General features: G+C 45.0%; 1 protein-coding gene across 1 annotated transcript in view; it reads right to left on the bottom strand.

Moving 5' to 3' along the window:
• Positions 1–24,871, bottom strand: part of LOC126251437 (disintegrin and metalloproteinase domain-containing protein 22) — a 1,101,455-nt gene that overhangs the window by 858,664 nt on the left and 217,920 nt on the right. The window contains exon 2 of the mRNA XM_049951862.1: positions 6,397–6,545. Within this exon, the coding sequence (XP_049807819.1) occupies positions 6,397–6,432 (36 nt within the window). The 5' untranslated portion in view covers positions 6,433–6,545. The remainder of the gene's footprint in view (positions 1–6,396; positions 6,546–24,871) is intronic.

The following is a 24,871-nucleotide window of genomic DNA, read 5'->3' as shown; positions in this document are numbered from 1 at the left end:
GGCCTCGTGCCCACTGCAACCGTATTTTACGATATCGTTGGATCAACATGTGAACAAGTAGGGATGGTCTGCTGCAGAGATCCATTTTCGAAAATGTACGATGAACGGTGTGCTCCGAAACACCTGTGCGTTCTCTGTTACTGTGCTCTTTCGGCAGAGATACTACAGATCATCATCCATCCTACTTTACAGAGCAGACAAGCGTCCTGTGAAGAGTCATGGACGTCCAACAATTTAGCGCCTAATGGTGGTTTCACTGTTCCTATACCTCTTTCTGTACATGGTCACAACAGTAGCACGTGAACAATCGACCAGCTTCGCCGTTTTGGAGATACTCGTTCACAGGCTCTGTGTAATAATACTCTGTCCTCTGACAAAGTTGCTTATCTCAGTGAATTTCCCCATTTGCAGCCCACATCTTCGCTAACGTGATCCTCATCCGTCTCTGCTACGCTTACATACTTTTCATAGTGCGTCACGTGCTCGCAACGTCACCGGGCGGCATCCAAGTAGTGGGCAGTTGTCATAATGTTTTGGCTTATCAGTGTATAATCACGGACTAAACAGTTTACGTTAACCTCTATAAACAGCTGTTTTTAATGTATGGTCTATTGTCTTCTTTTCTGTAAGATTATACAAGGATTACCCTAGCTCTATCTGTGATCGAAGTTAGTAACATTCTATACGAAATGCTATGTCAGGGTCTGGTATTTCCATAATACTCCAAATATATGTGTTAAATATTCACCTTGTATTAATTTAAGTAATATTAGCATCCTCCTCCACGTAAAATATGCAAATTTTTACAGATTTTCAGTACAACACCAGCCGTTAGTACTAGCATCGCTGCTGTCATGGATTCAGAGCGTAAAAATACGCCGCCATTACGAGACAAATTAAAATTTCCATAAATGTAAAAAGAAGTGCTCACTTACTGTGAATGAAAAGTAGTAATTCCGATCTGCATTATCTTTCTGAATAACAGTAAAGCAATTTAAGGTGATTTTTCAGTTTAAGGTGATTTTACAATTTTACTCGCAACAGCCTTTGGCCAATACTGAATTAACATAAGAACAAGCCACGACAGACAGACATTTTCATTCATCAAAATACTCGTTGCCTAGAATTAATGAGAGAAAGTAATTAAATTAATTTCAGATATAACCCCCCCCCCCCCCTTGTCATTTCAGGTAGGGAAGAGAATGAACATAGCTGCAGAACTATTTGAGAAAGTTCAGTGAATCTTATTATGGGCGTGAATGGGGTGAAATGCACAAGTAATCAATAAACTATCTAAATTAGTGTCAGTCCAATTGTCTCTAAGTTCGCTGGACTAAGAAGCAACGGTTCTGATGACAATTAACTTCAAATTTAGCGGAACTCTGCAAAACCTCCTGAAAGCCTTTTTAAACGTTTTTCCGTGCATCTATGACATGCACATTACATGAACATGAATCTATATACGGTGACTGGAAGGGCGAAATGTTCACCCAAGAATATATTTATTGTAGCAAAATCCTAAAGTGTTGTTAATAATCCTTTTCTGTCTTAATTAATATTTTAATAAATTTTTTAAATATTTGCCCTAATAATTTATGTACTGAACTTGTAATTTTAAGTCTTGTAAATAAAGTAATTTTGATTTTACGCTGTTGATACAATGATTCATTTTGTTGTCTAACTGAATATTGTGATAACTGGACAAGTCCGGATGATCAGCTACTTTATATCGAATTCTAGAGCACAATAAAAAAAATATCAGCCAGAGTCTTAGTTATTCTATTTATCCCTCTTCAATAATCTTCTATACCACCACGTTTCAAAAGCTTCTGATCTCTTCTCGTCTAAACGGTTCACCATACCTGTTTCTCTTCAGTAGAAGGGTACAGTCCAGACTAGTATCTTCATAAAATACGCAACAACATTTAAATTTATATTCGATGTTAACAAATTTCCCTTTTTCAAGGATTCTTTTTTTGCTGTAGTCAGTCTTCCTTTATATCCTCTGTACTTCAGCTATCATCAGCTATTTTGCTACCGAAGAAGCAAACCTCATTCACTACTTTTAGGGTAGCATTTCCTAATCTCATTCTCTCAGCTTCCCCTAATCTATTTCGACTACATTCCATACCCTTTTTTCAGTATAAGATTAAACACCCAAACAGTTGCACATAAATTTTAGGTATATTGACCTAGGTTACGACACCTACTAGGGGTGTCTTCATCAGAAGAAACAGCTGTTAAATCGCAAAACTACATTGATAAAAGCAACAGTCAGAATTTGGAGCAGCTATGCTCAAGTCAAAGCTGCTCCAAGTTCTGACTATTGCTTTTTAGCAATGCAGTTTTACGATTTAGCAACTGTTCATTCTGATGAAGACACCCCTAGTAGGCGCCGAAACCTAGGTCAATGTACCTAATGTTTATGTGCAACAGGTTAGCTGTTTAGTCTTGTATTGAAACTGCTATACGGTTGCTAAATAGCAGCCATCATAAAAACTGTATTTTATATTCTTTTACCAAGAAAATATCTATTTCTTTCAAATGCTCTTCCAAGTTCTTCGCCGTCTCTGACAGAATTACGGTATCATCGGCAAATCTCTAAGTTTTAATTTATTCTCCCTGAACTTTAATTCCCTTTTCAAATTCCCTCTCGGTTTCCGTCTATAGTCACTAAGCTGAAAATAGTTATTATTTTGGTGTTGTGGGAATAAGCATCATAACGTTCGAAGTTCATGTATAAGCCATCCATAAAGTCTCCCTTTCATTCACAAAAATCGTAAGTTGGAAACTAATACAGTTAGATCATAGTCGTCTATTTTAAAACGTTTAGCAGCTCTCAAAGTGAACTTTGATGGACTGCGAGCTGCATTGCAACAGCACAGCATGCTATAACTCCGGAAATGCTAGCAGAAGTATGGAATGAGCTTCACTATCGGCTGGATGTTCTTAGGAAATGAAAACTTTCATACTAAAGGTGACTGCAAGAAGACCGCAAGGTTGCGGTGCACCTTCGTAACAGAGTGGTCAACTCAACAGACCTTCATGCGTGGGACCTGGGTTTGATTCCCGCAACTGTCAGGGATTTTTCCACAGTGGGAGTACTGAACCGGGGTGCAGTAAACCTTAAGATGCCAGTTGAGGGCCCCCGATTGAGGGGTAGCGGCTCCATGTTCGGAAGGTGGACACTGGTCGGGTGTGCGGTGTGCTGACTTCAAACGCCTCTATACCGCATCCTATGATGAACAGCTGAGGATGACGGGGCGGTCGATCGACAGTCACGTGGTTTTCGTGGCCCGATTACAGGATTACTCTCTTCCGTAAGCCAAGACCGTATGCACAGGTAGGTAACATATGCACCCTTTCAAAATCGGGTGATTCTTTCGAAGGTAAAATCTTGCATAATTCCCATGCGTTATTCAACATTCAGTTCCTTATTCATTTACGCAGAAGATACAGTCTACTGATATCCGATCTTTTTGAGACTTCCTGTATGTTCATTAGTCTACATACAAATGGTAAAAGGATACCATCTCTTAGAAATTCAAGACTTATTTATCGAAAAGGAAAAGCAAGGAGCACCACGATCGAGGACAGAAGAAGTCGCTTGCAAAAAATTGATGAAGAAAACTAACCAAGTATGGCCAACAAGAAGCTATTGTTACAGATGACGTTCGAAGCGTGTCGGTGGTGACGTTGTGCGGCTGTGCACCCCCTCTATGGTGGTAAACCTGTGCAAGTAAACAGGAGAGTGCGTGTGAGACAGCAGATGCAGCACGAACTGCAGCGACGATGCGATGTAATCGACGAGCTGCTGGAAATGCAGATATGTCAACGCGTCTTGGACGTCAGTAGCGCGCAGATGCAACGATGCGACGCTCGCAACTGACGGCGAAGCTTAGCTCGCTATCAATAGCGGCGGCTGAGGCTGCGTGCGCGTCCAGGAAGTAGGCAGTGTGGGAGGGGAGGGGGGCGGGGGAGTGGCTACAGCTACTGTGGCACCATCCCAGCCGGAGAGTTCACGGGCCACTGCGGACATTGTGCGCGCCGCGCCGCGCCGCTCCCTCGCTTCCCAACGCCGCTATCTGCACCACAGAAACATACATACCAGCCGGGAAACACGACCCAGCCATAAGTCCCCGCCTCCTCTCTCTCCCCACGTTCACACACACACACACACACACACACACACACACACACACACAGATAGAGAGAGAGAGAGAGAGAGAGAGAGAGAGAGAGAGAGAGAGAGTTACACAGGGTGAGAAGTATGTAAAGGAGGGAAGAGGGGAGATTGAGGTAAGAAAGGAGAGGGGTAGAAGGAATGATGGGGTAAGCTTTGTGGGAATTAACTGGATAAGGGAAGGGAGAGACAGAAGAAGAGAGAGAAGAATCGACAGAGGGGAAAGGTGGTAGAAAGATAAGTGGAATGAGAGAGGGGGATAGAATGAGTGAGATGGTAGGATTGAGAGAGAGGGAACGAGTGAGACAGGTGGGAGAAGTGAGAGAGTGTGAAGCAGTGGGGGTGGGAGAAGTGAGAGAAGTGAAGCAGTGGGGGTGGAAGAAGTGAGAGAGAGTGAAGCAGTGGAGGGGGGGGGGGAGGAAGGAGTATAGAAAAGCAAGGAGCCTGTGAGAGAAGTGGAACAGGGAAGTAGTGACAGAGGGGGAAGTATTCAGAAAGTAGAAAGATAGGTGGAATGAGAGAGGGGGATAGAATGAGAGAGATGGTAGGATTGAGAGAGAGGGAAGGAGTGAGACAGGTGGAAGAAGTGAGAGAGTGTGAAGCAGTGGGGGTTGGAGAAGTGAGAGAAGTAAATCAGTGTGGGTGGGAGAAGTGAGAGAGAGTGAAGCAGTTGAGGGGGTGGGGGGAAGGAAGGAGTATAGAAAAGCAAGGAGCCTGTGAGAGAAGTGGACGGGGGAAGTAGTGACACAGGGGGAAGTATTCAGAAAGCAGTGTGAGAGAGGGGAGCAGTAAGAGAGAGGAAATCAGTGTGAGTGAGCAAGAAAGATGTAAAGGAAAAAATTATAACAAATGTTTGAGAAGGAGTGAGCAAGAGTGACAGTAAGAGGGACATAGTGAGAGATGAATGGGTGAGAGAATAAGGGGAAAGGAATGTGAGGGAGAAAATGGGTCTAAGTGAATGAGAGAGAGCTGGAGAGGTGATAGGTGAAAGTTTAGTATAATAGGTTGATAGAGATATTGAGAAAAAAGTTGGAGTTTCGAAAATGTCAGTGAGGGGATGAGTTGGGGTAGGAAAAAGCGACTGTGGGAGGATGGCAGCAGAAGTCTGGGATAAAAGAAGGAAGGAAATAATCGAGGGAGGAATGGAAGAAGCAGGACAGAGTAATGGAGGTTTGGGTAAAGGGGGGAATAATGATGGACGGAACGGTACGAGTTGAGTGAGGGTATGACGCTGAGCGATAGAGAGAGGGCAACAACAATGAAGGTACGAAATGAATTATGAGGCTTTGGAGGAATTGCCTAAAGGAAAAGTCGAAGGAATGAGAAATGGAGAGTTGCAGACAGTGACGGAGAATAAGGTTGGGGGAAGGGGTGGGCGAATAGGGAAGGAGCAAGAAAGTGTGTGATGGTATTGAGAAAATTGGGGGGGGGGGGAAAGAAGGAATGGAGCCAGGGTGGATAAGAACAAAGACACTGACGAATGAGACCTGTAAAATGTTGGGAGAGACAGAAGAGAAAAAGAAGGGGACCATGAGTGGCAGGGGGTTTCTGTGTTTGAAATGGCGACATTGTCATTGTGATCGAGCGATCTAAATACTGTTATGAATATGAAAAACATCTGCCTTTATCTCGAAGTACTTTTATTAAAATATACAAGCCTTCAGGGCCTTATGCCCTATCGTCAGATATAAAATTTTTGTCAACGAAAAGCACATCAGTGTGAACGGTAGTGTCACAAGCAGCAGAGTCCCAAGTAACTGACCCTAACTGAACTCCAGTTGTTCCAGTGGGCTGAAAGCCAGAACGTGAACAACAACAGTGAAGTCCCTTGAGATGAAATTTCATACAGCAAAAACTTAGGGCGTTTACTGATAATGTGGGCATCATGATCAGAAAAGCAGACCTTTCGAAGTGATACAAAGTGCAGCAGCTGCATCCCGTTTATATTTCGAGCAAATGTTGCAGTCGTTGTTGAGTTCGGAATAAAAAAAATTAAATGTTAATAAGGGAAGCCTAACTAGTTTTTATTCATGTGCCTAAAACAACCACTGTTTAACGGGGTCCACAATAATTAATTAGCTGAATTTATATAAACAACATGCACCAGGTCGACAGTTAAGACACACACACATCCACACCCACCACACACACTGACGCCGCATTCAACCATTAGGAGGCCAATTCAGCTACGCGCAGCGGTTAACCCGGCTTACCTTGGGTGCCCCTATCTCCCGGGTCGATATGCCCATCTTCTCGTGGTGTCTGAGCTGCACCGGGTAGATGATCTGGTAGTAGTGTGCACCGATGTTGCGTACCAGCTCTTGGTTCTGCCGGAATTCGCGCAGCAGTCTCTCCACCTCACCTGCAACACAGACCATTCACCTCAGTTCCTCCTGGTTCCCACCAATGCATCTCATATGCGTTGCAGAAAATAAAAGAGCGAAAGCAAACCGCTAAACTCTAACACTCCTCTCCGAATACTTGCTGTTTAAAAAAAAAAAAAAAATGGCTCTGAGCACTATGGGACTCAACTGCTGAGGTCATTAGTCCCCTAGAACTTAGAACTAGTTAAACCTAACTAACCTAAGGACATCACAAACATCCATGCCCGAGGCAGGATTCGAACCTGCGACCGTAGCGGTCCTGCGGTTCCAGACTGCAGCGCCTTTAACCGCACGGCCACTTCGGCCGGCTTAAAAAAAAAAAAAAATCCGAGATTAAGACAAGCAATTCAACAGGTACATTTTAGAAATATTTTTCTAGAATCACGAGTCTATATCTGGTGTCGATGGACCAACAGAACTTTTAACCATCCTTTCACCTCCTTAGGGCCTGAAGTTTGAACAATTCTATCTCAGCAGTTGTCTAAATCATACTTAGAATAGCAGCTCTGTATACTGACCCTGACAGGGCGTTCGCTACCGTCCAACTACCCGTGTCAGCCTCAGTCATATGGCGTTCTTAGGATGTGTAGTAAGGAGGGGCTTATGGTCAACAAGCCGTTGTCAGTTTGGTTCAAATGGCTCTGAGAACTATGGGACTTAACATCTGAGGTCATCAGTCCCCTAGTACTTAGAACTACTTCAACCTAACTAACCTAAGGACATCACACACATCCATGCCCGAGGCAGGATTCGAACCTGCGACCGTAGCGGTCGCGCGGTTCCAGACTGAAGCGCCTAGAACCGTCGGCCACACCGGCCGGCGACGTTGTCAGTTTCCCAGATCTCGGAACAACTACTTATCATTCAAACACCTCCACAACTGACATCACGACCGAGCGAGGTGGCGCAGTGCTTAGCCCAATGGACTCGCATTCGGGAGGACGAAGGTTCAAATACGCGTCCGGACATCCATATTTAGGTTTTCCGCGATTTCCCTAAATCGCTCCAGGAAAATGCCGGGATAGGCTCCTTTGAAAAGGGCAGGGCCGATTTACTTCCATTCACACAATCCGAGCTTGCGCTCCGTCTCTAATGACCTCAGCGTCGACGGGACGTTGAACCCAATCTTCCTTCCTTCCTACCTTCCAGATGGCATCACGATGCTGAGTGCACTCTGTTCCAGTCCTCCCACCATGGAAAAAACCCTGGCTGTACGGCAGACTGAACCCAGGTCTTCAGCATAGCAGTCAGATAAGCTAACCACTTAGCTACAGAGATGGACTACTCAAAAAATACTCCCTCCAGATTTGACTTCTGTACGACCAATGGTTTTTTAGCGCTTCACTACTTATATTATATTACTTAACATCCCCTTAAAGTACACTAATACCCACAACCCGAATTTCACAAATTCCCTATTTTTTGCGATTCTGCGATAAATAATTAATATTCTTACCAAATTTCATGTTTTAAAGGCTGGTGCTTTTTGTTGGTCGTCGATCTGGGATAGAAACTGTAAACTTCCTTTCACCCTCTTAGTGACTGGATTAAAAAACAAATTCTTAGCGGGCCCTAATGTCAAACCAAGAAAGATTGCCACTAAATTCATGTTTCTAGGACCATTGGTTTAGGCTGCACTGTGTTATGTCAGTCAGTCATTTAACGTATTATACAGAATGTTTAAGAAAATATTCGTTTCGTTTGACAAAACTATATCTTCTACATGAGTGAGGACAGAGACTTGGGGTTAATTTGAACTTATTCATAGGACCATAACGGCTTCATTTTCAAACGAAACGTCCGATTTTATAAATGTATATTACTCATTTCCATACACATAAAACCTTGGGGTACTTTCTACAATCATGTTTAGATCAAAGCTTCTGTTTACCTTCCACAAATGATCAATGTATCCTCCACCGGACGCAACACAATAATGAGAAGATTGTCAAGCACGCCCCATTCTTTTGCGGGCATGCTTGGAGTTACTGGAGTCACTGTTATTGCTATATGGAGTCGCAGTTCACTGAGAGTTGTTGGAAGGGGAGGTGCCTATGCGTTGTCGTCCACAAACCCCCAAAAATAAAAATCACATATCGTGAAATCAGGCAACTTTGGTCGCCAGTGGTGTAATACGAGATCCCTACGCCGCTTACGCTGCAGTAGCAACAGTGTCGGGCAGCCGATTGTAACTACACTTATAAACCAAAACATTATAACCTCTGCCCACTTCGGAAGTATATGATACATGGTGGCATTGCTGGCAATGGCGCAGTAAGGAAAGTATACAAACGGGGAAAAGACGAAGGAGGAATTATTTTATCGACGATACTGACCGCAAATGGGGAAAGCCAGTGACATGAGCGACTTTGGCAAAGGGCACATTCTTAAGGCCCGCCGACAGTGAAATGGCGAAGGTGGTCGGCTGTTCACATGCGACTGCCGAGAGCATCTATGGAAATTGATTGACGGACGGTGAAAGCACAAGGAGATGACAAGGTGTAGGACGTGAAGTTTAAAATTTTGCCGGCAAATTAAATGTTCGAAGAGATTTCGGGATAGCATCCGGTAGTCGTAAACTTCACTCTACGATTTTTTCACTGGGAACCTGCCACTTGTCTTGAGTTGAGCCATCGAAGACTGATGCATTCTCCGCTCGCCATATACAATGAAACGCCAAAAGACTGGTACTGGCATGCGTAATCAAATACAGAAATATGTAAACAGGCAGAATATGGCGCTGCCGTCGGAAACGTCCATATAAGACAACACGTGTCTGGCGTAGTTATTAGATCGGTTACTGCATCTACAAAGGCAGGTTATCAAGATTTAAGTGAGTTGGCTCTGAGCACCATGGGACTTAACTGCTGTGGTCATCAGTCCCCTAGAACTTAGAACTACTTAAACCTAACTAACCTAAGGACATCACACACATCCATGCCCAAAGCAGGATTCGAACCTGCGACCGTAGCAGTCACGCGGTTCCAGACTGTAGCGCCTAGAACCGCACGGCCACTCCGGTCGGCTTAAGTGAGTTTGAACGTGTTGCTATAGTCGGCCCACGAGCGGTAGGACACAGCATCTCCGAGGTAGCGATGAAATTGAGATTTTACCGTACGACCATTTCACGAATGTACCGTGAATATCAGGAATCATGTAAGCCATCAAATCGCCGACATCGCTGCGGCCGGAAAAAGATCCTACAAGAATAGGAACAACGATGACTGAAGAGAATCGTTCGACGTGGCAGAAGTGCAACCCTTTCGCAAATTGCTGAAGATTTCAGTGGTGGGTCATCAACAAGTGTGAGCGTGTGAAGCATTCAACGGAACATCATCGATATGGGCTTTCGAAGCCGAAGGTCCACTTGTGTACTCTCGATACCTGCCCGACACAAAGCTTTATGTCTCGCCTGAGCCCGTCAACACCGACATTGGACTGTTGGTGACTGGAAACATGTTGCCTGGTCGTACGAGTCTCGTTTCCTATTTTATCGAGAGGATGGACTTGTTCAGGTATGGAGACAACCTCATGAATCAAAGGGCCCTACATGTCAGCAGGGTACTGTTCAAGCTCGTGGAGGGTCTGTAATGGTGTATGGCGTGTGCAGTTGGAGTGATATTGGACTCCTGATACCCTAGATACGACTGTGACAAGTGGCATGTACATAAGCATCCTGTGTGATCACATGCATCCATGCATGTCCATTGTGTATTGGGAGGGACTTGGGCAATTCCAGCAGTACAATGAGACGCCCCACACGTCCAGAATTGCTACAGAGTGTTTCCAGGAACGCTCCTCGGAGTTTAAACACTTCTGATGGTCACTAAACTCTCGAGACATGAACATTATTGAGCATATCTGGGATGCCTTGTAACGTGCTGTTCAGAAGAGATCTCCACCCGCTGTCGTACTCTTACGGATTTGTAGACAGCCCTGCAGGATTCATGGTGTCAATTCCCTCTAGCACTACTTCAGACATTAGTCGAGTCCATACCACGTCGTGCTGCGGCACTTCTGCATGCTCGCGGGGGCCATACACGATATTAGGCAACTGTACCAGTTTCTTTGGCTCTTCAGTGCATAGCGCGCTGAGAGTATCGCCGCGCACGTGTCAGAGTCACGGTGACAGAAGGACCACGCCGCCCAGCGGTAGCGCCCTGGCTGGTGGAACTGCAAAGATTAGCTGTCTTCGGCGTTGGTACTCGCCGCAGTCATCGGAGTATTCTGGCGTCTTCATCTGGAGCAGATCTTAGAGGTGGCGGGATTCCACACATTATCCAGCTGGTAGCCGCTGTCACGGTTCATTATATTTTCCGCGACGCTTATTTCAACGGATTCTTTTATAATGGAACCCCAAAAAGATGTTACTATGGCCAAAATTAATGTTTTGCAATACTCTATCGAGTGTCCGTTTGAGGTACAATGTCCCGCAGTTGCAGACTGCGGGGTTGCAGAAGGCGTGTGCAAGTTGTTGGACGTACACGCCGCATCATAAAACTTGGAGATCAGATGCCTGCTCGCGGTTATCAGCGACAGATCTGACGACATAGTTCAGTGCCGGTGCAGGCACTAGTGTTTCAGAGCACGCCGTTGAACGCACATCGTTGAACAGTGGACACCGAGGAGCTGACACCTCCGCGTTCCCGTTCGGACCCAGCGACATCATCAATATTACGATTACAGTGGTCACGGTATCATCGAGATTGGATTGTAGATCAACGGAAACGTGTCATCTGGTAGGTGGACTACTCTTCCTGTTACACCAGATAGATGGTCGTGCCCGAATATGCCGTAATGCAGGGAAACGGCTGCTCGGAAGATACACTGCACCAGGGACACAGGTCGAAAGTGGCAGTATTACGCTATGGCAAACATTCATCTGGTCTACCATCGAGGGTGCCATAACAGCTATGGACTACGTGAAGATTAATATGTAACACTTACACCCCTTCATGCTTCATATCTTCCACAACGACGATGGTATCTTTCATCAGGTTATCTGTTCGTGTCGGAAGATCAGGATCGTGCTACAGTGATTTGAGGAGCGTGATAGTGAACTCACGCTTAAGTACTGGCCACCAAATTCGCCTGATCTGAACATCTGGACGTTACTGGGCGCCAGCTTCGCACTCATAAACCACCTGCCCCTTGTTTATGGGAACTGTGTTACCCACGCGTTGGTGAGTGGTGCCAAATGTCTCCGGAGGCGAGGACGGCCAATCATATCTTCAGTAAGGATCCACACCATGCTCGAGCTGTTACTAGAATCGGCGAAATGCCACGATTAATGGGAGCCGGCCGTGGTGGCCGAGCGGTTATAGACGCTCAGTCCGGAACCGCGCGACCGTTACGGTCTCAGGTTCGAATCCTGCCTCGGGCATGGATGTGTGTGACGTCCTTAGGTTAGTTAGGTTTAAGTAGTTCTACGTTCTAGGGGACTGATGACCACAGATGTTAAGTCTCATAGTGCTCAGAGCCATTTGAACCATTTGATTAATGAGGATACCTTATGTCACCCATGTTGGACTGTTCTTGACAATAAAAGTACAAATAAAACAATTTATCTGTGTCAGTCACTTTTTATTTTCTCCCACGACTAGTTTCTAGAGTTTATACTCGCATTTTCAGTTGGAAAACAGCGATATATTGTTTCATATGTACCATCTGGGTGCAGCTAGTTGCTTGTTTTGGTTTCATTTTGCTACAAGAAGTATAGCAGCCACTTGTTATCGTCATATGGCACTAAGATTGTCCATATGAAATGGTGACGGAGTTTCTTAAATCAGTTCCTGTGTACAGAACCCGGCAGTTCGTCGTAAGTAAACATTTTTGACTTGAATTTTCACACGGAAATACGAACAACAAAATAAACGCACCAACGATTGTAGCGATGTAAAGATATGGTACACTTAGTTTATCTATTTTATTTTATGTTAGTGTCATATATTTTGCAATATAATACTTTTATAAGATGTTGTGAAGACAGAAGTAATTTTATAATTGCTATATGTATCTCTCATCCATATTATAAACTGGCTATGAGTGATCTTTGAGGCAAAGTACCATATCTTTACATCGCTACAATCTTTGGTGCGTTTATATTATAGGTTCGTGTTTCTGTGTGAAAAATCAAATAAAAAATGTTCATTTATGGCGAACTGCAGGGTACTGTACACTCGAGCAGATTGTAATTAACTCCATCACCATTTCAAATGTATAATCTTAGTGCCAATGGCGATAACAAGTGCGGTTACACTTTGATACCACAACAGAGAACTAGCTGCATCCAGCTGGTACATACTCGTATGTAACAATATATCGCTGTTTTCCACCTGAAGATGATAGTACAAACTGTCGAAACGCGTCGTGGGAGAATACAAAAAGTGAGAGACAAAGATAAATAGTTTTATGTAAACTTTTATTTTAAGGGCACTATATTAGTTGTGTGTGGATAAGTTCAGAATTTGGATCTCATGGCAGGTGTGCTAGCGTAGTCCATGCGACTGCGATGTCCACCGTAGCCGGATAGCTAACTGGTCAGGGCATCTGCCTAGTTGGCAGGGAACTGGAGTTCGAATCCCGGTCCGGCACAAATTTTCCATTTTTCCCGTTGGTTTACATCAATATCCAACTACCACCAATGCCTGTAATTCCATTGCGTTTAGATTATCATCATGTTTTGGATCGTCAGTGGAAACTGCGTTTGACGGCGCACACTGGGTAATGAACAAGTGACAGAGTTCTTTGCAGCCTAGAGGCCACCACCAGCAGCGACAAGAAACGGCAATTACAACGGATGCCAAGGTAAGCTTTAAGTTATGATGTGTGGATATTTTGAAACACCAAATTTACGTACAGGTAATGCAGGACAGAGACGCGGTTCCACAGGGTACGGCCGTTACAGTTACGTAGACGAGAACGCTCGCTCTGCATCGCTGCTGCCATTCATCAGTGTGTCCCACCCTGTTCGCACAAAATCTCGACCAATGAAACCTATTAGTAGTAATGACATATTTAGTCTATTCGGAAAAGCAAATCGCTGCTCTTTCGTGTAGTGTGACATCGAATCCCAGATAACATGACACGCACTGACACTGACGGCTGATATGCGACTGTGTATCGTACTCCATCCGTTATTTATCACTTACACGTTCTACTGGTGATTGCTGCCAATGCTGTCATGCAGATGCAATTAAATTCACAGCGCTAGAAACGTACATAATTAATTTAATGCATGATTCTAACATTTCCATAGCGGGTGTTGACACTTCGGTCTACGTGTCTTAAATTCATAAAGAAAAAAAAAAAAAGAAAAGAATATTACGGTTAGCGTCCCGTAGACGTTAGGCTGTTAGGAGTACAAGGTCGAACTGAAGAAAAATTGGGAAGGAAATGGGCCGTCCTCTTTTCAAAGCAATCTTCCTGTTATCCACCAGAATTCATTTACGGAAACCACGAAAAACCTGAATATGAATAGGAGGACGGGAGTTTCGTCCCCACTCCAATCTAACATGAGAACCGAGCGATGTAGCATAGGGGTTAAAATGCACTGGACTCAAATGAAACGACGACTGCAGTGTAGTTTCTTTTTACTCGGGGGAGTACATGTCCGTGCTTCTTTCTAGTGAAATGGTATGTTGTACTCTGTTGGTTTCAGCAGCGTAAGCTGCAGTTTTTACAACTTTTGTACCTTAGGTAATTTTAGTCGAGAGTTTTAGTTCCATTCACGCTTATTAAGAGATGATACAGTTTCCTGATAAGAGACTATCGTTTAAGAGAGACACGATTATGTAGAAAGAGGATGAAAACCAGTCATTGCTTTCGTTGGAGCTACAGTTGCTATAATTGACAAAATGCAGACAGTGAATAAATGAAAATCAATCAGTTGTATTCGTCTAATATCTTTTGAATAACTTTTTCACTGTGCCAGTGTCACATCTTCATTATCACGGCTACTGTTCTCCATCAGAGCGGTTCCAACACGCCAGAAACACGTCCGGTAAGAGCCGTTTCTTTTATTACCCCTAAAATGGTGAAAGGTACATAAATAAAGCATCCTTCGCTGAGTGATAGAAAACAGGGAATATGAGGCGAAACTCCTTTTGATAAGCTGTATGTTAAAAATATGTTTCACGTTATAGTGTATCATTACACGTCATAATGTTACTCAGTAACATGAAACTTCTTCTAAAATACAGAATACTAAAAGGAATTTGACTCCGTATTCATATTTTGGTATCACTTAGAAAGGGATCGTTTTTTCTCTTACACAAACGTTGAATACGACTGTTTTCGATAAGTAGGTTCTTTCCGTACTGACATAAGTACTGCTAATCATTGCAATGTATTCGAAATGATGACTGAGTTTGGTGGCGCCAGACTAGAAGTACTGATTTTACAGCTTTGCAGAATATTACAGAAAGCAACTAGTCGCGGTGTTTGTACAGTTTATGAGGACTATACCAAGTGTTTTTATTCGTACAGTTCTTTCGTGTTTTACTGATGTGTAGGTGTACTGATAAGAAATGTGTGTTTGCAACATTAATGGTTGCTTAAAGTGATATAAAGTTTTAAAAGGAAAAGATATAACTGACAGCCGGCAGCGCTGTTGCTAGCTTTCAACTGCGAAGCGCAGATGGCTGCAGGCGAAAACAAAAGTCGTCTATGTAGATCTTCAACAACACTGGGGTGTTGCCATAGAGACGTTTACAGAATCGTATCACATGATTTGTTGACCTGCGAAGAGAGTCGCGCCGAGCCCACTGAAACTGTCAGGAATCTTCTTTCGCCGACTCTAAAATAGGACAGTTATTTATCCTTTGGAATTTAAACTTCTATTTCAGTTGTTTGAAGAGTCTCTACGCAGCGATGGAAGATTAATAATATGCTGTCAGATGTTTATTTAGGGTCCGAGTAATGAATTTTGCGCTCATACAACTGATTTGTCAAGGGGATTTTCAGTCAGGTACATCAAAAGCTGCGGTCTACCCATGCGAAATTATACGGACCGCTGTGTATTTTATTCAGAACATCAGCATTTTGGACCATTGAGATCTGTTTCATTGAGATAGCCTTGAGAAATCTTCCCAGACTCTGACAAATTTGTCAGTTTCTGTTGTATATGACCTCATACTAAAGTAAGTCCACAATGCTGTTTATGCAGTTATTTCAGCACACACAGTTTTCAAAGATGACGTCTTAATGATGAAGCTGTGACCTGGAAATGATACTACCCTTGGCCTGAAAGCCAATGATCATGCCCTTTTGGACGTCAGACAAATCGCTCCGTTTCCGCATTAAGACAACGACTGCACTATATTCCCCGTCCCGCAGCCACGCTTTAGATACTCTTCGCTACTAGTGATGCACTTGCCGTCTGTGAATAGTTATTACACGTTGACAAGAACACAGGTGGACCGTGTGCAGTAGCCAGTGTGGAAAATGGAATTGTTTTTTGATAACATGACGGGTGACCATAGGAATCGATACTAGCCCACTCTTGTTTTCATCGTGCATAAAACATCTTGAAATGAGTTTAAAAGGACTATTCAAAAACTGTAGTATTTGATGATGTCACGAGCATAGTGTGAGGTAATGGGAGAGTTGTGGCGACCTGAAAATATTCTAAGTTCGGAGTTGGGTGGCCGCGCGGGCCGCTCGGCAGGCCGACCACATGGCTGAGAATTCCTTGGTGATGCTGTGTCGATGAAAGAGACTTGTATGCTGAGAGTGCCAAAGATGGCGGACTTTTTTAAGCCTTAATGGCAGACATTTCACAGTTCGTATAGAAATTAATAGTAGCTAGATGAATCATGACACCTCAAAAATGAACATGTACATTACCATTATTTGCGCGACTATTCTGATGGTGTTATCAGATTTTCAATATCTTTATTAGTTTAAAGTTTAGTGTCTGACTGTAAATTATACAAGTCACACCCAGCAACGAATTTCCAAAATCTAAACGGTTCATCCGATTTCGTCGATCGACATGTCTTTAGAAAGCTGTTAGTGTAAACCTAAATTGATATGACTTACAGGCATGTAACTTGAATAGTACATGAGTTATTGGAGGTCAAAGTGGCCAATTACTATTCATTACATCAGGCCATAAGCACTGCACAGTTACACGAAAAATTTTTAGCAGTGTGCTTATAAATACACTCCTGGAAATGGAAAAAAGAACACACTGACACCGGTGTGTCAGACCCACCATACTTGCTCCGGACACTGCGAGAGGGCTGTACATGCAATGATCACACGCACGGCACAGCGGACACACCAGGAACCGCGGTGTTGGCCGTCGAATGTCGCTAGCTGCGCAGCATTTGTGCACCGCCGCCGTCAGTGTCAGCCAGTTTGCCGTGGCATACGGAGCTCCATCGCAGTCTTTAACACTGGTAGCATGCCGCGACAGCGTGGACGTGAACCGTATGTGCAGTTGACGGACTTTGAGCGAGGGCGTATAGTGGGCATGCGGGAGGCCGGGTGGACGTACCGCCGAATTGCTCAACACGTGGGGCGTGAGGTCTCCACAGTACATCGATGTTGTCGCCAGTGGTCGGCGGAAGGTGCACGTGCCCGTCGACCTGGGACCGGACCGCAGCGACGCACGGATGCACGCCAAGACCGTAGGATCCTACGCAGTGCCGTAGGGGACCGCACCGCCACTTCCCAGCAAATTAGGGACACTGTTGCTCCTGGGGTATCGGCGAGGACCATTCGCAACCGTCTCCATGAAGCTGGGCTACGGTCCCGCACACCGTTAGGCCGTCTTCCGCTCACGCCCCAACATCGTGCAGCCCGCCTCCAGTGGTGTCGCGACAGGCGTGAATGGAGGGACGAATGGAGACGTGTCGTCTTCAGCGATGAGAGTCGCTTCTGCCTTGGTGCCAATGATGGTCGTATGCGTGTTTGGCGCCGTGCAGGTGAGCGCCACAATCAGGACTGCATACGACCGAGGCACACAGGGCCAACACCTGGCATCATGGTGTGGGGAGCGATCTCCTACACTGGCCGTACACCACTGGTGATCGTCGAGGGGACACTGAATAGTGCACGGTACATCCAAACCGTCATCGAACCCATCGTTCTACCATTCCTAGACCGGCAAGGGAACCTGCTGTTCCAACAGGACAATGCACGTCCGCATGTATCCCGTGCCACCCAACGTGCTCTAGAAGGTGTAAGTCAACTACCCTGGCCAGCAAGATCTCCGGATCTGTCCCCCATTGAGCATGTTTGGGACTGGATGAAGCGTCGTCTCACGCGGTCTGCACGTCCAGCACGAACGCTGGTCCAACTGAGGCGCCAGGTGGAAATGGCATGGCAAGCCGTTCCACAGGACTACACCCAGCATCTCTACGATCGTCTCCATGGGAGAATAGCAGCCTGCATTGCTGCGAAAGGTGGATATACACTGTACTAGTGCCGACATTGTGCATGCTCTGTTGCCTGTGTCTATGTGCCTGTGGTTCTGTCAGTGTGATCATGTGATGTATCTGACCCCAGGAATGTGTCAATAAAGTTTCCCCTTCCTGGGACAATGCATTCACGGTGTTCTTATTTCAATTTCCAGGAGTGTATATTTGTTCATCTATGTCTTTGTTTATATCCGATATATACTATTCGTGAAGAAATTAGTCATTCATTTACTGTATTTTAGAAAGCACAGAGACATTAGGCTACTGGCTTACTTCTGTTCTATTCCTTTGACATATGTTTATTTAATTTGTTTATTTATTTAATAAGGTATGTTAGAGCGTGTTTATGGCCCAGTAGTAGGAATATTTATTTAATTTCAAGTTTTTAAATGTAAATCCAGTATTTCGAATGCGTTTCGTTATGTTTGTGGATGTGCATTGGCTTGAAGACATGGCGGGAGCGCTCTAGCCAATCACAGCGCTCGTGTGTGGGGAGACTGGATGGAAGTGGGAGAACAGTCGCACAGAGCAGGGGCAGTTATGGACAGTGCGGCATGAGGGACAGCACGGGAAAGGACACGGAGTGTCCTGGAGAGCACGGCACGAAGGACGCACGGTCGCAGAAAAGGCTGTGAGAGTGGAGCAGTTTGCGCGTGGTCGCGGGTGATAGAAATATTTCGCAGTGCCGACTAGTGCACTTGTGAGATTTCCGTGGCTTCTGCAGTGAAGACGCAGTATACATTTAGAAGTGAATTTCTCGCGAGCTATGTTGTTGTTCATAACTAATTACGTGAAGTAGGAATCTATTGTTTCCCTGTTATTCAACTTATATTTTATTTAATTGCTTGACCATCGACACCAATAAGTGTTTTGCAGAAATATACCACATTCTCGAAAATACTATCGTACTCATCATTTAAAACCGTTAAGATAGTACCTGCAGATTTTATTTAATTGCAATCTTTCATTTATAAATTACTATGTTGCAGTAAAAATTCGCAATTGCCAAGTGATAGGAACCTTCGACCATTCGACTCATGTGTATGTTCATATTGTATACCGTAGACTGAGCAGTGTTTGGCTTGTAATGCGGCAACTACGTATCCCGGCCCACAGACAACGAAACCAGCCAAAACTTCTAATATTTCTACATTGAGTCTGAGGGTACGTAGTTGAGGGCCACTCACCACATCATTTACGAGGGTCACTCCAAAAGACTATTTTGTTTAAATCCATCTTTTATTCTACATGTTTGAAAGTTTTACAGTGTGTTGATACATCCTTTAGGAATAAAATTTTCATTTCTACATATAATTCCCCTGCCTTACACCATCTTGGAACCAGCTTGTGTATACCTGCACGGTAAAATTTTGGACCAACCTGTTGGAGCCAATGTTTGGTAGAGTGCACAAGGGAGTCATAATCTTCAAACCTTGTTCCACGAAGAGAGTCTTTCAGTTTCCCAAAGCGATGATAGTCACATCTCCACCATTCTCGTACTGTTCCAAAAGTTCGCTGCATACCGTTTTTCTGGTTTCTTTGTGAGCCACTGTTAACATCCTGGGAACCCACCAGGCACAAACCTTTTTTAACGTCAACACTTTCAGTATTCTGCAAACACTTTTTTCCCCTATCCCAACGTAATGTGACAATTCGTTCACTGTGATGCGCCTGTCAGCAGTCACCAATTCGTTAACTCTCTGCACATTGTCTGGAGTGTGTGCAGTATGAGGCCTGCCACTACGAGGATAAACCTCAATATTGCCGTGCCCGCTTTCATCATGTAACCTGCTTGCCCACCGACTAACTATACTGCGATCGACAGCAGCACCTCCATTTCACCTTTTTCAGCCTCTTGTGGATATTTCCCACTGTCCCGTTTCACAGCACAGGAATTCTATGACAGCACGTTGCTTCTTACGAACGTCAAATGTAGCAGCCATCTTGAAGACATGCTGTGACTCACGGGAACAGGTTGAAATAAACATCCCCTAGGCTGTGGCTAAGCCATGTCTCCGCAATATCCTTTCTTTCAGGAGTGCTAGTTCTGCAAGGTTCGCAGGAGAGCTTCTGTAAAGTTTGGAAGGTAGGAGACGAGGTACTGGCGGAAGTAAAGCTGTGAGGACGGGGCGTGAATCGTGCTTGGGTAGCTCAGTTGGTAGAGCACTTGCCCGCGAAAGGCAAAGGTCCCGAGTTCGAGTCTCGATCCGGCACATAGTTTTAATCTGCCAGGAAATTTCATATCAGCGCACACTCCGCTGCAGAGTGAAAATCTCATTGCAGGTTGAACTAAGTTTGAAAACAAGCGGGAAGGATGGCTCTACACATTGTAAAATTTTCACACATGCAGAATGAAAACTGTATTTTTACAAAAATAGTGTGCATTTCTTTTGGAGTGACCCTCGTATTACTGTGAAAGCCCGCAATATTAATCATGTGTCCAAACTGAACCTTACGAAACACACCTCAGATGATAACTGAATGGGCCTGCAACCTGTTGACAACTCACAGGTTTCCCGCCGCTTGAAGCGCTCGTGTCGTTCTAGCTGTCAAATAGTAGTGACTTCTACAGCGGCGACTGTCGCTAACATGTGAGTTGGACTGCGGTTGTGTGCCACGTGAACAACATTTCGCGTCGAAACCAACATACGAACTCGCCAGATTGAGCAGAGCGTCCGCGTGACATTAATAACGGGCAGACGCCAGCTGCAGCGGACACAGCGGGGCGCGACTGTTTCTTGAAGGCGGCGCACGTGCGCGTGCGATGTGCTGATGTAATGACCTGGCGTGGAGCGCACGTTTCGGCCCGCCGCCGGCGCGCCGTCCTCGGGACTTTAATGAGGCTGTCACGCGCAGCGGCTTCGAAGCCAGTGCGGAGTTTGGGCGCCAGAAGCAGATTCAGCCGCCTGCCGGCTGGCGGCGAAATAGATTTTGCGCGACGCAGACGGAAGCCAAGGCGCGGCGCAGTTAATTTCGACTTCTCGTTTGCGTACTGCCGAGGGTTAGCATCGAGAGGAGAAGAACGAGAAATAAACTTTTAATTGCGCTTGTTTCTACACCCTGAAAGGTGTCGCGGCCGAGGGAGAAAAGGGGATACTCCATTTTCATCTAGCAGCCCATTGTGATTTCTGTTTCTCATACTTCTCGTTGAGGGAAATAACTAAACAGTTGAGTCAAAGCAGCTCTGTGAAATTGCTAGGATGAAATTGAGGCAATACTGTTTACACCGACTAATTCTCTTTTAGCTGAAGCGAATAAGTCTCCTCTACATCTACGTCGCGAGTACCAGAGTGCGAAATTCTTACCCACACTGCAGCAGTTCGCCAAAGACCAGATATTACAAGAGATCTGTACTTAAATGGGGATGTGCTCTACTCCCAGATACTGGTTCAATAAAAGTCATCCTCCGCTTGTTGCCGTATACATGGAGAATAGACCATTTCCCAAACGAAGCGTGTCCCTACAACTATCTTCTACTATCAAGCAGACTACTGTACTGGTGTAACGGGACTGTTTCTTACAGTGATTGACAAAACATATGAAATGCCAAATATGTCAAAATATGTCAAAAAAAGGAGTCTAATCGGAAGTTAAGGACAAGACAGAATGCAGTCTATTATGACATCCACAGAACTGTACGTATCAAATGCACAGGATATCTCCGAAAGAGCAGACACTACGCATTCATACACTACAGGCCATTAACATTGCTACACCACGAACATGACGTGATACAGACGCGAAATTTAACCGACAGGAAAAAGATGCTGTGAGATGCAAATGATTAGCTTTTCAAAGCATTCACGTGCTGACATGAGGAAAGTTTCCAACCGAGTTCTCATACACAAACAGCAGTTGACCGGCGTTGCCTGGTGAAACGTTGTTGCGATGCCTCGTGTAAGGAGGAGAAATGCGTACCATCGCGTTTCCGACTTTGATAAAGGTCGGATTGTAGCCTATCGCGATTGCGGTTTATCGTATCGCGACATTGCTCTGCTCGCGCTGGTCGGGAGTCAATGACTGTTAGCAAAACACGGAATCGGTGGGTTCAGGAGAGTAATACGGAACACCGTGCTGTATCCCAAAAGCCTCGTAACACTAGCAGTCGAGATGACAGGCATCTTATCCGCATGGCTGTAGCGGATCGTGCAGCCACGTCTCGATCCCTGAGTCAACAGATGGGGACGTTTGCAAGACAACAAACATCTGCACGAACAGTTCGACGACGTTTGCAGCAGCATGGACTATCAGCTCGGAGACCGTGGCAGCCGTTACCCGTGACATTGCATCACAGACAGGAGCGCATGCGGTGGTGTACTTAACGACGAAACTGGGTGCACGAATGGCAAAACGTCATTTTTTCGGATGAGTCCAGGTTCTGTTTACAGCATCATGTTGGTCGCATCCGTGTTTGGCGACATCGCGGTGAACGTACATTGGAAGCGTGTATTCGTCATCGCCATACTGGCGTATCACCCGGCGTGATGGTATGGGGTGCCATTAGTTACACGTCTCGGTCACCTCTTGTTCGCATTGACGGCACTTTGAACAGTGGACGTTACATTTCAGATGTGTTCCGACCCGTTGCTCTACCCTTCATTCGATCCTTGCGAAACCCTACATTTCAGCAGGATAATGCACGACCGCATGTTGCAGGTCCTGCACGGGTCTTTCTGGATACAGAAAATGTTCAACTGCTGCCCTGGCCAGCACATTCTCCAGATCTCTCACCAATTGGAAACGTCTGGTCTATGGTGGCCGAGCAACTGGCTCGTCACAATGCGCCAGTCACTACTGTTGATGAACTGTGGTATCGTGTTGAAGCTTCATGGGCAGCTGTACCTGTACCCGTCATCCAAGCCTTGTTTGACTCAATGCCCAGGCGATCAAGGCCGTTATTACGGCCAGAGGTGGTTGTTCTGGGTACTGATTTCTCAGTATCTATGCACCCAAATTGCGTGAAAATGTAATCACATGTCAGTTCTAGTATAATATATTTGTCCAATGAATACCAGTTTATCATCTGCATTTCTTCTTTGTGTAGCAGTTTTAATGGCCAGTAGTGTATAATTAATATGTCTAAGTGGCATGGGTAAAATACAGGGAACTGAAGACTATTTACAGTTTGTACAGAATCCAGAGGGCAGTTATAAGAGTCGACGGGCACGAAAGAGAAGCAGTGGTTGAGATGGGAGTGTTGTTGCCTATCCCCGATGTTATTCAATCTGTATATTGAGAAAGCAGTAATGGAAACAAAAAGAAAACTTTGGAGTAGGAATTAAAGTACAGGGGGAAGAAATAAAAGCTTTGAGGTTTGCCGATCACATTGCAATTTTGGCAGAGATGGTAAAGGACTTGAAAAAGCAGTTGAACCGAATGGACAGTATCTTCAAAGGATGATACAAGATGAAAATCGACAAAACCAAAACGATGATAATGTAGTGTAGTCGAATTAAATCAGATGATTCTGAGGGAACTAGATTAGGAAATGAGACACTTAAAGTAGTAAATGAGTTTTGCTATTTTGGAAGCAAAATAACTCATAATGGTCGAAGTAGGGAGGATATAAAATGCAGACTGGCAAAATGTCAAGAAAAGCATTGCTGAAGAAAAGAATTTTGTTAATGTCGAGTATAGATGTAAGTGTCAGGAAATCCTTTCTGAAAGTATTTGTATGGATTGTAGCCATGTATGGAAGTTAAACGTGGACGATAAATAGTTCAGACAAGAAGAGAAATGTGGTGCTACGGAAGAATGCTGAAGATTAGATGGGTAGATCCCGTACGTAATGAGGTGGTACTGAACAGAATTGGGGAGAAGAGAAATTTGTGGTATAACCTGACCAAAATAAGGGACTGGTTGGTAGGACACATTTTGAGACATCAACGGATCCCCAATTTAGTACTGGAGGGAAGCGTGTGGGGGTAGGGTTGAGAGAGCCCAAGAGATGAATACAGTAAGCAGATTCAGAGGGATGTAGGATGCAGTAATTAGTCGGATGATGAAGAGGCTTGCTCAGGATAGAGTAGCGCGGACTGCTGCATCAAACGAGTGTTCGGATTGAAGACCACAACAACAGCTGGGCAATGGATCCACCTTCTTCAGTGGAGATGCACAAAAACGTCCGATTTCATGTGGGACTCACAGAGTAGCGAACTTGAAGGAAATGGATAGGGACTGCAGATAGGTGGCGCTCGATGGGAATGTGGATCGGCCATGAGACCTGCGCAGATAGTCCGCGGAGTTGCTACAATACTATGCACCGGATGGCGCAGTGGCATTTCCATTCGTCACTGCTGATTCCGCGTGATGCCGCTTTGCAGCTGACAGCAGTGATCCGCTCCCTTTCCTTTCCTTTCCTTTCCTTTCCTTTCCTTTCTTTCCCTCTCCATCTTCAATTTACAGATAATGCATCACAGTTGGGGATTCTACGTGGTGTCCGTTCTTTCGGACATCAGACACCATGCATTCATATAAATGCTTACCACTCTTGTTTCATATTGCGCATAAGTACGACTCACCTGGGTAATTTGATTTTCAAAGCATCATGTGACAGTGAAGTTCACTTTCCACCGACCGGTGCCTGTATTCTTTGTGTAGTCCAGAGTGGCACGTATATTGCTTCAGGGGCTTTGACCTGCGAGAGTAAGTTTGAACACAGACTGCCAAAATTCGGTTAGGAACCGCGTGCTGGGAAGAGAAATGAACACTCAGGCACTGTGCCTTTTGTTGGTTGGTTGCCTGATTTAGGAGAAGGGGTCAAACAGCGAGGTCATCGGTCCCAGCGGGTTAGGGACGGATGGAGAAGGAAGTTAGCCATGCCATTTCAAACGAACCATCCCGGCATTGCCTGCAGCGATTTAGGGAAATCAAGGAAA

This window comes from Schistocerca nitens, chromosome 4 (assembly GCF_023898315.1).
Source record: "Schistocerca nitens isolate TAMUIC-IGC-003100 chromosome 4, iqSchNite1.1, whole genome shotgun sequence".
Taxonomy (NCBI): domain Eukaryota; kingdom Metazoa; phylum Arthropoda; class Insecta; order Orthoptera; family Acrididae; genus Schistocerca; species Schistocerca nitens.
This window is presented reverse-complemented; position numbering and strand designations above follow the sequence as displayed.